At 37.3% G+C, this 14,135-nt stretch overlaps 1 protein-coding gene across 1 annotated transcript in view; it reads right to left on the minus strand.

Moving 5' to 3' along the window:
- Positions 1-13,853: 13,853 nt before the first annotated feature.
- The window catches only part of LOC107621957 (AMSH-like ubiquitin thioesterase 3), a 33,748-nt gene continuing 33,466 nt past the window's right edge, over positions 13,854-14,135 (minus strand). Inside the window, exon 8 of the mRNA XM_088492323.1 lies at positions 13,854-13,964. Coding sequence (XP_088348449.1) covers positions 13,854-13,964 — 111 coding nt within the window. The remainder of the gene's footprint in view (positions 13,965-14,135) is intronic.

Genomic DNA, 14,135 nt, shown 5'->3' on the forward strand with positions numbered 1-14,135 from the left:
ATAGTAGAATCTAAAAATTTGAATTTAACACTAAAACCTATAAAAACTAAACAAAAACTACTAAAAACTATATGAAAATAATGTCAAAAATCGTATAAAAAAATCCGCTCATCACCGATATTTATAGAAAATTTAATAAGTTATATATGTTGTTGGTTGAATTGTAGGTTGTTTGTTGCAAAGTGATTCCAAGTCATCATTTGTGGATGTATGACAAGGATAACAATCAAGCCGGGGGGGAGAAAGAGGGGTTAAAACCTGAGTTCTTTCAGGGGGTTGACGAGTTTTTCTTGCGCATATCTTCAACATGGAACAATTTAGGTCTCAAATGGTATCTAGGTATTCTTGTTATAAGTGTTGGATGACTAAGTGGTTAGGACCTTTGGATATAACCTTTCACCTTTATTGTATCGGGTTCAAGGATAGGTATTGGGTGTGGATGGAATGCAGACAAATTAATGAGCATGGGATCAATCGGTCTGCACCAAATTCTAATAGGTTTGCGGATCGATTAAAGAGGGTTCAGGTGGTTGGGGTACTGAATATGGAAGAGGTGATTTGGAAGGAGCAATGACAAAGGAGCATTTCGTCAGGTGGACCAACCTATCCAATATTTATTCCAAAAGGAGTTGCAATGGGCGTGGATAGTGAATATTGGTTAAAGAAGAAGAAAATTGATACTGCACATCTACATGTGTTGCTTAACTGTGACCAAGTTTCATCCTACATGAGGTGGATTTTTTAAGTTTTTTATTACTATTTCAGTTAGCAATATGAAAACCTAAGTAACTTGAAATTTCTTTATTTCTGTTATTGCATTCTAGGTTATTCCAAGAAACAAATCCTGATACATCACTCAATGATTTTTCATATTGGTTCAGAGAATACGTCAGAGTGAATCTAATTGACACTACATAAGGGAATTAGTTGCACTTAATTGGGAGTCTGGGTTCGTGGGGATACTGGCAATGGTCATTCTGATTGGTACGGTGTATTACACAATATAATTCAATTAGAGAATTTTTGTAGCACTATGTACAAGGTATGTGTGTTTAAATGTGAATGGTATGATCCAAATCTATGACTAGGAATATGAAAGCACAAGGACTACAATATCAGTGAAGTAAATTGACAAGAAAATATAGGCATTAAGATCCTTTTATTCTACCTCAAAATACATGGCAAGTCTACTATTTGCCTTATCCAGGGTCATGCAAGTCGAGTTGGGTGGTTGTAGTTAAGACTAAACAAAGAGGTCGCATCGAGTCCGATGAGATAGAGGGTCAAGAACCTTACCAAATTGATGACACATCTCCTTCGAAAATGGTGGTTAATACTGGTGATCTGATTTTCCTTAGGTTGGCAGTTATGGATGATAATATCATTGACCTTAAGATAGATGACGAGATGCTACTAGTAGAGGATGACGATACTCAAGATGGAAAGGGGGTAGATGGAGATGAAAAAGAAGAAGATGAATTTGATGATAAGGAAATTACGTCAGAAGAGAAGGATGAACTAGAGGAAGAAGATGATGAATCTGACTAAGGTTAACCTAATATAGTTTAACTAGTGATGAGCGGATAATTTATACGCTTTTTGGCATTGTTTTTACATAGTTTTTAGTATGAATTAGTTAGTTTTTAATATATTTTTATTATTTTTTAAATAAAAATCACATTTCTGGACTTCACTATGAGTTTGTATGTTTTTCTATGATTTCAGGTAATTTCTAGCTGATATTGAGGGACTTGAGCAAAAATCTGATTCAGAGACTGAAGAAGGACTGCAGATGCTATTGGATTCTGACCTCCATGCACTCGAGATGAATTTTCTGGCGCTACAGAAACCCAATTGGCACGCTCTCAATTGCGTTAGAAAGTAGACATCCAGGGCTTTCTAGCAATATATAATAGTTCATACTTTGTCCGAGTTTTGACGACACAAACTGGCGTTCAAACGCCAACTTCCTGCCCTATTCTGGAGTTAAATGCCAGAAACAGGTTGGAAATCAGAGTTAAACGCCAGAAATAGGCTACAACCTGGCGTTTAACTCCAAAAAGAGTCTCTACACATGAAAGTTCAATGCTCAGCCCAAGCACACACCAAGTGGGCCCGGAAGTGGATTTCTGCATCATTTACTTATTTCTGTAAACCCTAGGTTACTAGTTTAGTATAAAAACTACTTTTAGTGATTTATTTCACATCGATATTTTGAATAATTTTATGTTCATTGTACACGTTTGAGAGGCTGGCCTTACGGCCATGCCTGGACCTTTTACTTATGTATTTTCAACGGTGGAGTTTCTACACCCCATAGATTAAGGTGTGGAGCTCTGTTGTTCCTCATGAATTAATGCAAAGTACTATTGTTTTTCTATTCAACTCAAGCCTATTTCTTCTCTAAGATATTCATTCGCACACAAAAACATGATGAATGTGATGATTATGTGATGGTCATCACTATTCTCACCTATGAACGCATGCCTGACAACCACTTCCGTTCTACATGCAAACAAGCTTGAATGTGTATCTCTTGGGTTTCTAATCTAAGATTAAAACCTTCGTGGTATGGGCTAGAATTATTGGCGGCCATTCCTAAGATCCGGAAAGTCTAAACCTTGTCTGTGGTATTCCGAGTAGGATCTCGGAAGGGATGATTGTGACGAGCTTCAAACTCACGAGTGTTGGGCGTAGTGACAGACGCAAAAAGATCAATGGATCCTATTCCAACATGATCGAGAACTGACAGATGATTAGCCGTGCGGTGACAGCGCACTTGGACCATTTTTACTGAGAGGACGGACAATAGCCATTGACAACGGTGATCCCCAACATACAGCTTGCCATGGAAAGGAGTATGAATGATTGAATGAAGACAGTAGGAAAGCAGAGATTCAGAAGGAGCAAAGCATCTCCATACACTTATCTGAAATTCTCACCAATGAATTACATAAGTATTTCTATCTTATTTTATGTTTTAATTATATTTTAATTATCAAAATCCCATAACCATTTGAATCTGCCTGACTGAGATTTACAAGGATGACCATAGCTTGCTTCAAGACGACAATTTCTGTGGGATCGACCCTTACTCACGTAAGGTTTATTACTTGGACGACCCGGTGCACTTGCTGGTTAGTTGTGCGAAGTTGTGAAGAAGAAATGAGATTATGATAGTGCGTACCAAGTTTTTGGCGCCATTGAGATCACAATTTCGTGCATCAAGTTTTTGGCGCCGTTACCGGGGATTGTTCGAGTTTGGACAATTGACGGTTCATCTTGTTGCTCAGATTAGGTAATTTTATTTTAATTTTAAATTTTTATTTTTAAAGCTTTTTATTTTCGAAAAATTTTCAAAAAAAAAAGATTTTATTTTGTTCTTCAGAATTTTTAAGAATGAATTCTAGAGTTTCATGATGATTTGTTGAAGTCTGGCTGGCTGTGAAGCCATGTCTAATTCTTTTGGACCGAGGTTTCAACTTATCATCACAAGAGCCCTTGGGCTCCCATCTAATCAGCTGTTGTATGCCTGATTTCTATGCTGAAGCTTGGCTGGCCATTGGCCATGTCTAGTGTTTTGGACCGGAGTTTTCAGTGAAAGCTTGGCTGGCTAGTAAGCCATGTCTAATTCCTGGACCGGAGTTTTAGACTAACATTGCATGATTCCTGGAATTCTTTTTAAAAATTTTGAAATCCTTATTTTTCTTTTTCCAATTAATTTTTGAAAAATCCAAAAAAATTTAATAAAATCATAAAACCAAAAATAATTTTGTGTTTCTTGTTTGAGTCTAGTGTCAAATTTCAAGTTTGGTGTCAATTGCATCTTTTTAATTTTTCTTTAAATTTTCGAAAACTCATGCATGTGTTCCTTATGATCTTCAAGTTGTTCTTGATGATCTTCTTTGTTTGATCTTTGCATTCTTATGTTTTATGTCTTTTCTTGTTTTTCATATGCATTTTCAATTTGTTAGTGTCTAAACATTGAAAATTTCTAAGTTTGGTGTCTTGCATGTTTTTCTTTTCTCAAAAAATTTGCAAAAATAAGTTCTTGATGTTCATCTTGACATTCAAAGTGTTCTTGGTGTTCATCTTGACATTCAAAGTGTTCTTGCATGCATTAGTTGTTTTGATTCATAATTTCTGTTTTGTTTCAATTTGGTGTTTTTCTCTCTCTTTACTAAAAAATCCAAAAATCAAAATTATATCTTTCCTTGTTTTACTCATCAATTTCAATTTCAAAATTTTATCTTTTCAAATCTTTTTCAAAAATCAAATCTTTTTCATTCATTTTTACATATTTTTTGAAATTTTTTTATTTATTATTTATTTTCAAAATCTTTTTCTTATTCTTACTTCATATTTTCGAATTCATTACTAGCATTTAATATTTTGATTCAAAAAATTTTCAAGTTGTTACTTGCCTATTAAGAAAGGTTCAATCTTTAAACTCTAGAATAATATCTTTTTAGTTTCTTGTTAGTCCAGTAATCAACTTTAATTTCAAAAATAAAATCTTTTTAAGTTTCTTTTCAAATCTTTTTCAAAATGACTTTCAAATCATATCTTTTTCAAAAAAATCAATTTTCAAAATTTTTTCTAACTTCCTGTCTTTTCAAATTTGATTTTCAAATCTTTTTCAATTAACCACTTAACTTTTTAGTTTGATTTTAAAAGTTTCTATTTCAATCATATCTTTTTCAAAACTACCTAACTACTCTCTCTCCAATTTTCGAAAATTACTAACCCCTTTTTCAAAATCCCTTTTAATTAACTAATTGTTTTAAATTTTAATTTAATTTTATTTCTCTTTTTAATTTTCGAATTCTAACTATATTTTAAAATAAAAACAAAAATATTTTTATCTTATTTTATTTATTTTCGAATTGTTACCCCTCTCATCTCTTTCTATTTATTTATTTATTTATCCACTAACACTCCTCTTCCACTCAAAATTTGAACCCCTTTTCCTTCACTGTGTTCGAATTTCTCTCTTCTCTCTCTTCTATTCTTCTCTTCTTATACTCACATAAGGAATCTCTATACTTTGACGTAGAGGATTCCATATTTTCTTTTCTGTTCTCTTCTTTTTCATATGAGCAGGAACAAGGATAAGAATATTCTTGTTGAAGCTTATCTTGAACCTGAAAGGACTCTGAAGAGGAAGCTAAGGGAAGCTAAAGCACAACTCTCTGGAGAAAATCTGACAGAAATTTTCGAAAAAGAAGGAGACATGGCTGAACCCAATAACAATGCCAACAATGCAAGGAAGATGCTTGGTGACTTTATTACACCCTCTTCTGACTTCTATGGAAGAAGCATCTCAATTCCTGCAATTGGAGCAAACAATTTTGAGCTTAAGCCTCAATTGGTTTCTCTAATGCAGCAGAATTGCAAGTTTCGTAGACTTCCAATGGAATATCCTCATCAGTTTTTAGCTGAATTCTCGTAAATCTATGACACTGTCAAGACTAATGGAGTTGATCCCGAGGTCTACAGGCTTATGCTTTTCCCTTTTGCTGTAAGAGACAGAGCTAGAACATGGTTGGATTCACAACCTAAGGAGAGCCTGAACTCTTGGGAAAAGCTGGTCAGTGCTTTCTTGGCCAAATTCTTTCCACCTCAAAAGATGAGCAAGCTTAGAGTGGAAATCCAAACCTTCAGAAGGAAGGAAAATCCCTCTATGAAGCTTGGGAAAGATACAAGAAATTGATCAAAAGGTGTCCTACTGACATGCTTCCAGAATGGAGCATCATAAGTATATTCTATGATGGTCTGTCTGAGTTGTCAAAAATGTCATTGGACCATTTTGCAGGAGGATCTCTTCATCTGAAAACCCCTGCAGAAGCTCAGAAACTCATTGAAATGGTTGCAAATAACCAGTTCATGTACACCTCTGAGAGGAATCCTGTGAACAATGGGACGCCTCAGAAGAAGGGAGTTCTTGAAATTGATACTCTGAATGCCATATTGGCTCAGAACAAAATATTGACTCAGTAAGTCAATATGATTTCTCAGAGTCTGAATGGATTGTAAGATGCATCCAACAGTACTAAAGAAGCATTTTCTGAAGAAGAAGCTTATGATCCTGAGAATCCTGTAATGGCAGAGGTGAATTACATGGGAGAACCCTATGGAAACACCTACAATCCTTCATGGAGAAATCATCCAAATTTCTCATGGAATGATCAACAGAAGCCTAATCAGGGCTTTAATAATAATAATGGTGAAAGAAATAGGTTTAGCAATAGCAAGCCTTTTCCATCATCTTCTCAGCAACAGACAGAGAATTCTGAACAGAGCCATTCTGGTCTGGTAACTATAGTCTCTGATCTATCCAAGACCACACTAAGTTTCATGAATGAAACAAGGTCCTCCATCAGAAATTTGGAGGCACAGGTGGGTCAGCTGAGTAAGAAGATTACTGAAACTCCTCCCAGTACTCTCCCAAGCAATACAGAAGAAAACTCCGAGAGTGCAAGGCCATAACCATGATCAACATGGCCAAACCTGGAGAGAGTGAGGAGCACGTGAGTCCCAGTGAGAAAAGCCTCATGGGACGTCCTCTGGACAGAAAGGAGTTTTTCTTTGAGGAACCAAAGGAATCTGAGGCTCATACAGAGACCATAGAGATTCCATTGAACTTCTTTCTACCATTCATGAGCTCTGATAAATATTCTTCTTCTGAAGAGGATGAAGACATCACTGAAGAGCAAGTTGCTAAATATCTAGGAGAAATCATGAAGCTGAATGCCAAGTTATTTGGTAATGAGACTTGGGAGTTTGAACCCCCTTTGCTCACCAATGAACTGAATGCATTAATGAGGCAGACATTACCTCAGAAGAAACCGAATCCCGAAAAATTCTTCATACCTTGTACCATAGGTACCATGACCTTTGAGAAGGCTCTGTGTGACCTGGGGTCAGGGATAAACCTCATGCCACTCTCTGTAATGGAGAAACTGGAAATCTTTGAGGTACAAGCTGTAAGAATCTCACTAGAGATGGCAGACAAATCAATGAAATAGGCTTATGGACTAGTAGAGGACGTGCTAGTGAAGGTTGAAGACCTTTACATCCCTGCTGATTTCATAATCCTAGACACTGGGAAGGATGAGGATGAATCCATCATCCTTGGTAGACCCTTCCTAGCCACATCAAAAGCTGTGATTAATGTTGACAGAGGAGAGTTGGTCCTTCAGTTGAATGAAGACTACCTTGTATTTAAGACTCAAGGGTCTCCCTCTGTAACCATGGAGAGGAAGCATGAAAAGCTTCTCTCAATACAGAGTCAAACAAAATCCCCACATTCAAACTCTAAGTTTGGTGTTGGGAGGCCACAACCAAACTCCAAGTTTGGTGTTGAGAGGCCCCAACCCTGCTCTGATTATCTGTGAGGCTCCATGAGAGCTCACTGTCAAGCTATTGACATTAAAGAAGCGCTTTTTGGGAGGCAACCCAATGCTATTTAATTATATCTATTTATTTTCCATTGCTATTTTATGTTTTCTTTAGGTTGATAATCATGTGAAGTCACAAAAACAACTGAAAAATCAAAAACAGAATGAAAAATAGAATGAAAAATGACTCACCCTGGAGGAAGAGCATACTGGCGTTTAAACACCAGTAAGAGTAGCAGAATGGGTGTTAAACGCCCAGTCTGGCACCATTCTGGGCATTTAACGCCAGAAACAAGCACCAGAATGACGTTTAACGCCAGAACAGAGCATCTAATTGGCGTTTAAGACCAAGAATGGGAGAAAAGCTGGCGTTAAACGCCAGAAACAAGCAGCAACCTGGCGTTTAACGCCAGAAGTGCACTCTAAGGGCATTTTGCACGCCTAAATGGAGCAGGGATGTTAAGTCCTTGACCCCTCAGGATCTGTGGATCCCACAGGATCCCCACCTATCCCACCTTCTCTTCTCTCCTCTTCACACCCTTTCATAACACTCTTCCCCAAAAACCAAACCCTTCCCCTACCCCTATATAAACCCCTCAACACTACCTCATTTTCACACATTACAAACACTTCTTTCCTCCTTTGGCCGAATACACTCTCCCCCTCCATCTCCTCCATTTTCTTCTTCTACTATTTTTCTTCTTCTTTTGCTCGAGGACGAGCAAACATTTTAAGTTTGGTATGGTAAAAGCGTTGCTTTTTGTTTTTCCATAACCATTAATGGCACCTAAGGCCGGAGAAACCTCTAGAAAGAGGAAAGGGAAGGCAATTACTTCTAACTCTGAGTCATGAGAGATGGAGAGACTCATCTCACAAGCCCATCACTAAGAAAAGATGGAGTAAACAAGAGAGCCCACTCATGGATCTCAACAAGAGCATGAGAAAATTTCTCATCATGAAATCCCTGAGATGCCTCAAGGGATGCACTTTCCTCCACAAAACTATTGGGAACAAATCAATACCTTCCTAGGAGAGTTAAGTTCCAACATAGGACAACTAAGGATGGAGCACCAAGAGCACTCCATCATTCTCCATGAGATTAGAAAAGATCAAAGAGCTATGAGGGAGGGGCAACAAAGGAAAGGAAGAGACATAAAGGAGCTCAAGAACACCATTGGTTCTTCAAGAGGAAGAAGACGCCACCCTCACTAAGGTGGACCCGTTCCTTAATCTCCTTATTTATTTATTTATTTTCTGTTTTCGTTCTCTATGCTTTATTTTTATCTATGTTTGTGTCTTATTACATGATCATTAGTGTCTAGTGTCTATGCCTTAAAGCTATGAATGTCCTATGAATCCATCACCTTTCTTAAATGAAAAATGTTCTAAAAACAAAAGAACAAGAAGTACATGATTTCGAATTTATCTTTGAGCTTAGTTTAATTATTTTGATGTGGTGGCAACACTTTTTGTTTCCTGAATGAATGATTGAACAGTGCATATTTTTTTTTTGAATTTGTTGTTTATGAATGTTAAAATTGTTGGCTCTTGAAAGAATGATGAAAAAGGAGAAATGTTATTGATAATCTGAAAAATCATAAAATTGATTCTTGAAGCAAGAAAAGTAGTGAAAAAGCAAGGCTCATGAAAAAAATGGCGAAAATAAAAAAAAAGAAAAAGAAAGAAAAAGAAAAAGCAAGCAGAAAAAGCTAAGAGCTCTTTAAACCAAAAGGCAAGAGCAAAAAGCCGGTAACCCTTTAAACCAAAAGGCAAGGGTAATAAAAAAGGATCCAAGGCTTTGAGCATTAATGGATATGAGGGCCCAAAGGAATAAAATCCTTGCCTAAGTGGCTAACCCAAGCTGTCCCTAACCATGTGCTTGTGGCGTGAAGGTGTCAAGTGAAAAGCTTGAGACTGAGCGGTTAAAGTCGAGGTCCAAAGCAAAAAAGAGTGTGCTTAAGAACCCTGGACACCTCTAATTGGGGACTTTAGCAAAGTTGAGTCACAATCTGAAAATGTTCACCCAGTTATGTGTCTGTGGCATTTATGTATCCGGTGGTAATACTGGAAAAGAAAGTGCTTAGGGCCACGGCCAAGACTCACAAAGTAGCTGTGTTCAAGAATAAATATACTGAACTAGGAGAATCAATAACACTATCTGAATTCTAAGTTCTTATAGATGCCAATCATTCTGAACTTCAAAGGATAAAGTGAGATGCCAAAACTGTTCGGAGGCAAAAAGCTACTAGCCCCGCTCATCTAATTGGAGCTAAGTTTCATTGATATTTTGGAATTTATAATATATTCTCTTCTTTTTATCCTATTTGATTTTCAGTTGCTTGGGGACAAGAAACAATTTAAGTTTGGTGTTGTGATGAACGGATAATTTATACACTTTTTGGCATTGTTTTTACATAGTTTTTAGTATGAATTAGTTAGTTTTTAATATATTTTTATTAGTTTTTAAATAAAAATCACATTTCTAGACTTTACTATGAGTTTGTGTGTTTTTCTGTGATTTCAGGTAATTTCTGGCTGAAATTGAGGGACTTGAGCAAAAATCTGATTCAGAGACTGAAGAAGGACTGTAGATGCTGTTGGATTCTAACCTCTCTGCACTCGAGATAGATTTTCTGGCGCTACAAAAATCCAATTGGCACACTCTCAATTCAGTTGGACAGTAGACATCCAGGGCTTTCCAATAATATATAATAGTCCATACTTTGCCCGAGTTTTAATGACGCAAACTAGCGTTCAAACGCCAACTTCCTGTCCTATTCTGGAGTTAAACGCCAGAAACAGGTTGGAAATCAAAGTTAAATGCCAGAAACAGGCTACAACCTGGCGTTTAACTCCAAAAAGAGTCTCTACACATGAAAGCTCAATGCTCAGCCCAAGCACACACCAAGTGGGCCCGGAAGTGGATTTCTGCATCATTTACTTATTTCTGTAAACCCTAGGTTACTAGTTTAGTATAAAAACTACTTTTAGTGGTTTATTTCACATCGATCTTTTGAATAATTTTATGTTCATTGTACACATTTGAGAGGCTGGCCTCATGGCCATGCCTGGACCTTTTACTTATGTATTTTCAACGGTGGAGTTTCTACACCTTATAGATTAAGGTGTAGAGCTCTGCTGTTTCTCATGAATTAATGCAAAGTACTATTGTTTTTCTATTAAACTCAAGCCTATTTCTTCTCTAAGATATTCATTCGCATACAAGAACATGATGGTGATGATTATGTGACGCTCATCACTATTCTCACCTATGAACGCGTGCCTAACAACCACTTCCATTCTACATGCAAACAAGCTTGAATGTGTATCTCTTGGGTTTCTAATCTAAGATTAAAACCTTCGTGGCATAGGCTAGAATTATTGGTGGCCATTTCTGAGATCCGGAAAGTCTAAACCTTGTCTGTGGTATTCTGAGTAAGATCTGGGAAGGGATGACTGTGACGAGCTTTAAACTCGCGAGTGTTGGGCGTAGTGACAGACGCAAAAGGATCAATAGATCCTATTCCAACATGATCGAGAACCGACAGATGATTAGCCATGCGGTGACAGCGCACTTGGACCATTTTTACTGAGAGGACGGACGGTAGCCGTTGACAACGGTGATCCCCCAACATACAGCTTGCTATGGAAAAGAGTGTGAATGATTGAATGAAGACAGTAGGAAAGCAGAGATTCAGAAGGAGCAAAGCATCTCCATACGTTTATCTGAAATTCTCACCAATGAATTACATAAGTATTTCTATCTTATTTTATGTTTTAATTATATTTTAATTATCAAAATCCCATAACCATTTGAATCTGCCTGACTGAGATTTACAAGGATGACCATAGTTTGCTTCAAGCCGACAATCTCCGTGGGATTGACCCTTACTCACGTAAGGTTTATTACTTGGACGACCCAGTGCACTTGCTGGTTAGTTGTGCAAAGTTGTGAAGATGAAGTGAGATTATGATAGTGCGTACCAAGTTTTTGGCGCCATTGAGATCATAATTTTGTACACCAACTAGCTTAGCTTGTTATATGTTTAAAATTTAATTAGTAAGATTAAATAATTATAATGCATGCTAGCCTAGTTTTATCTTACGTATTTCTTTATTAAACTTTAATTAGATTATGATATAATTTCAGATAAATTGTTGCTTGATTTTCACTAATCAAAATTTGACTATTAATTGTTGACTATTCGGTTCTTTTAGATTCAGAAAAAATTAAATAAAATAAAAATAAGACTACCGTGAGATTTACCATAGGATAAATTTCACGGTAACATTCATTGAATTTTAAATAGGAAAATAAAAAAAATTAAACTTAAATCCGGCGGTATGTTGGCACAAACTCTTTGTATGTGGCATGAACATTACCATCGAAATTTATCCGACGATAACCATAAGGTTATCTTGGTCACCTATACAGTAAAAATTTAATGCTAATTCCATCACAAATTACCATCAAATCAAAAAAATCCGATGGTAACTTATTACCGGCGGATTATTTCTGCAATTCCACCAGTAAATTTGATGGTATCCAGCCTATTTTTTGTAGTGCGTTAATATTTGTCTATATTTTGTAGGGTTCACGAGTGTTGACCTGTGACCACCTACTTCAACCGGATCCATACAACCCTATTATGGAGCCTATTTTATGTGACGCTAGTTTATCTCATAGCTCAAATTAGAGTGATCCAATGTTAGGCAGCGTTGGTTAAGGCTCTAGTTAAGAGACGTTACCCAAAGACGCATGCCTTCCATCTTTCAGTTGGTGAGTGTATCATCACGTTGGAAGATATAGTCCTAATTCTTGATCTTTCGACAGATGGTCTTCTGGTGACCATTGTAACCGTGAGTAGTCATGAGGTATTAGAGACAGAATGCATACACCAGTTTGGGTATGCACCTAGGAAGGCAGATTGTAGAGGAAGATTCATTAAGGTGACATGGCTTCGAGACCTTAAAGACTGGTTACAGTTGAATGATCAACTTAGTATGGAGAGGTACTATGAAGTGCCACATCATGTTATTAGAGACAATCTTGTTTGGACACAAGTTTGGAGAAGCGGTGCACTGAAAATTTCTGTCGTTGCTCTATAACTTTGTTGAGATAAGGGAGATTAGTTGGGGTTCCGAATGCCTAGCACACCTATATACAGTGCTATGTAGGACTTCTCGTTACGACTGAAAGGAGATAGACAATCCACTAACGTTGTTGCTAAGCTGGACTTGGATCCGTCTACTATTTCTTGCTCTGATTCTCGGTGCCCCTCGCCATTTCCTTCTTACTAATGGGTAATAATAATTAGTCACCACTTTTCTAAGTCTTGTATATTGCATTTAAATTTTTAGCCATAAAGTTTACTAAGAAAAAAAATAATGTCTGGTGGCATAACTAGGAGTTTGCTAATAATGCTGTTAACGCCAATGTGGCAAATCCGAATGGGAATGAGCAACAAAGGAGAGTACTTGGGTCTTACTATGATCCTACTGCAGATCTTTATGGGAAAAGCATTGTGGTGCCTCCTATAGCTGCGAACAACTTTGAGTTGAAGCCACAATTGGTCACCCTGGTGCAACAAAACTGCCAATATCATGGTCTTCTCCACGAAGACCCAAATCAATTTATTTCTAACTTTTTGCAGATTTGTGATACTGTGAAGACAAATGGAGTGAACCCAGAGGTGTACAAGCTCATGCTCTTTCCGTTTGCTCTGAGGGATGGAGCAAAGCTATGGCTAGATTCCCAACCCAAGGAGAGCTTGGATACTTGGGACAAGGTTGTTACTGAGTTTCTTACTAAATTTTTCCCACCAAAGAAGCTGACTAAGCTTAGGGTGAAGGTTCAGACCTTCAGGTAGAAGGATGGTGAAACTCTTTATGAAGCTTGGGAGAGATACAAGCTACTGACTAGGCAATGCCCTCCGGACATGTTCTCCAAATGGACCCAACTAGATATCTTTTATGAAGGATTGGGTGAAATGTCCAAGATGTTCTTAGATAATTCTGCAGGTGGTTCATTACACAAGAAGAAGACAGCGGAGGAGACTATTGAGCTTATTGAATTGGTTGCTAGCAACCAATATTTATACTCATCTAACAGGAATCCTGTGAACTCTGAGGCTCCTCAAAAGAAGGGTGTTATGGAAGTAGAAGCTCTTAATACTATTCTAGCTCAGAACAAGCTTATGTCTCAGCAAATAAGTCTACTTACTCAACAGATGGGTGGCATGCAAGTCTCAACTATCAACACCCAAAATCCACCTCAAGAGATCTCTTATGACATGACAGGTAATTTTGTGCAAAATTATAATTATGATTATGCTCAATCCTCTTCTGAACAGGTCAATTACACGGGGAGTGGTCCTAAAAACCCCAATAATGATCCATACTCTAAGACATACAATCTTGGGTGGATAGACCAACCTCAGAGATCTCAGAATTTCACCAATAACTCTCAGGGTGGTTTCCAACAGAACAATCATAATAACCGTCAATTTCAGTCTCATCAACAACAACCACCTCAGCAGGCGAATTCTCAATCCCAACAAGATTCTAATTGGGAGATTATGAGGAGTTTTATGCAGGAAACCAGAGCCTCCATTAGAAACTTGGAGGTGCAAATGTGCCAACTGAGCAAGCAAATACCTGAGAGGTCTGCAAATACAATTCAAAACTTGGAGATTCAGATGGGTCAATTAGCCACAAAAGTTAATAAAATTGATA

This window comes from Arachis ipaensis, chromosome B10 (assembly GCF_059453495.1).
Source record: "Arachis ipaensis isolate K30076 ecotype BB chromosome B10, ASM5945349v1, whole genome shotgun sequence".
Taxonomy (NCBI): domain Eukaryota; kingdom Viridiplantae; phylum Streptophyta; class Magnoliopsida; order Fabales; family Fabaceae; genus Arachis; species Arachis ipaensis.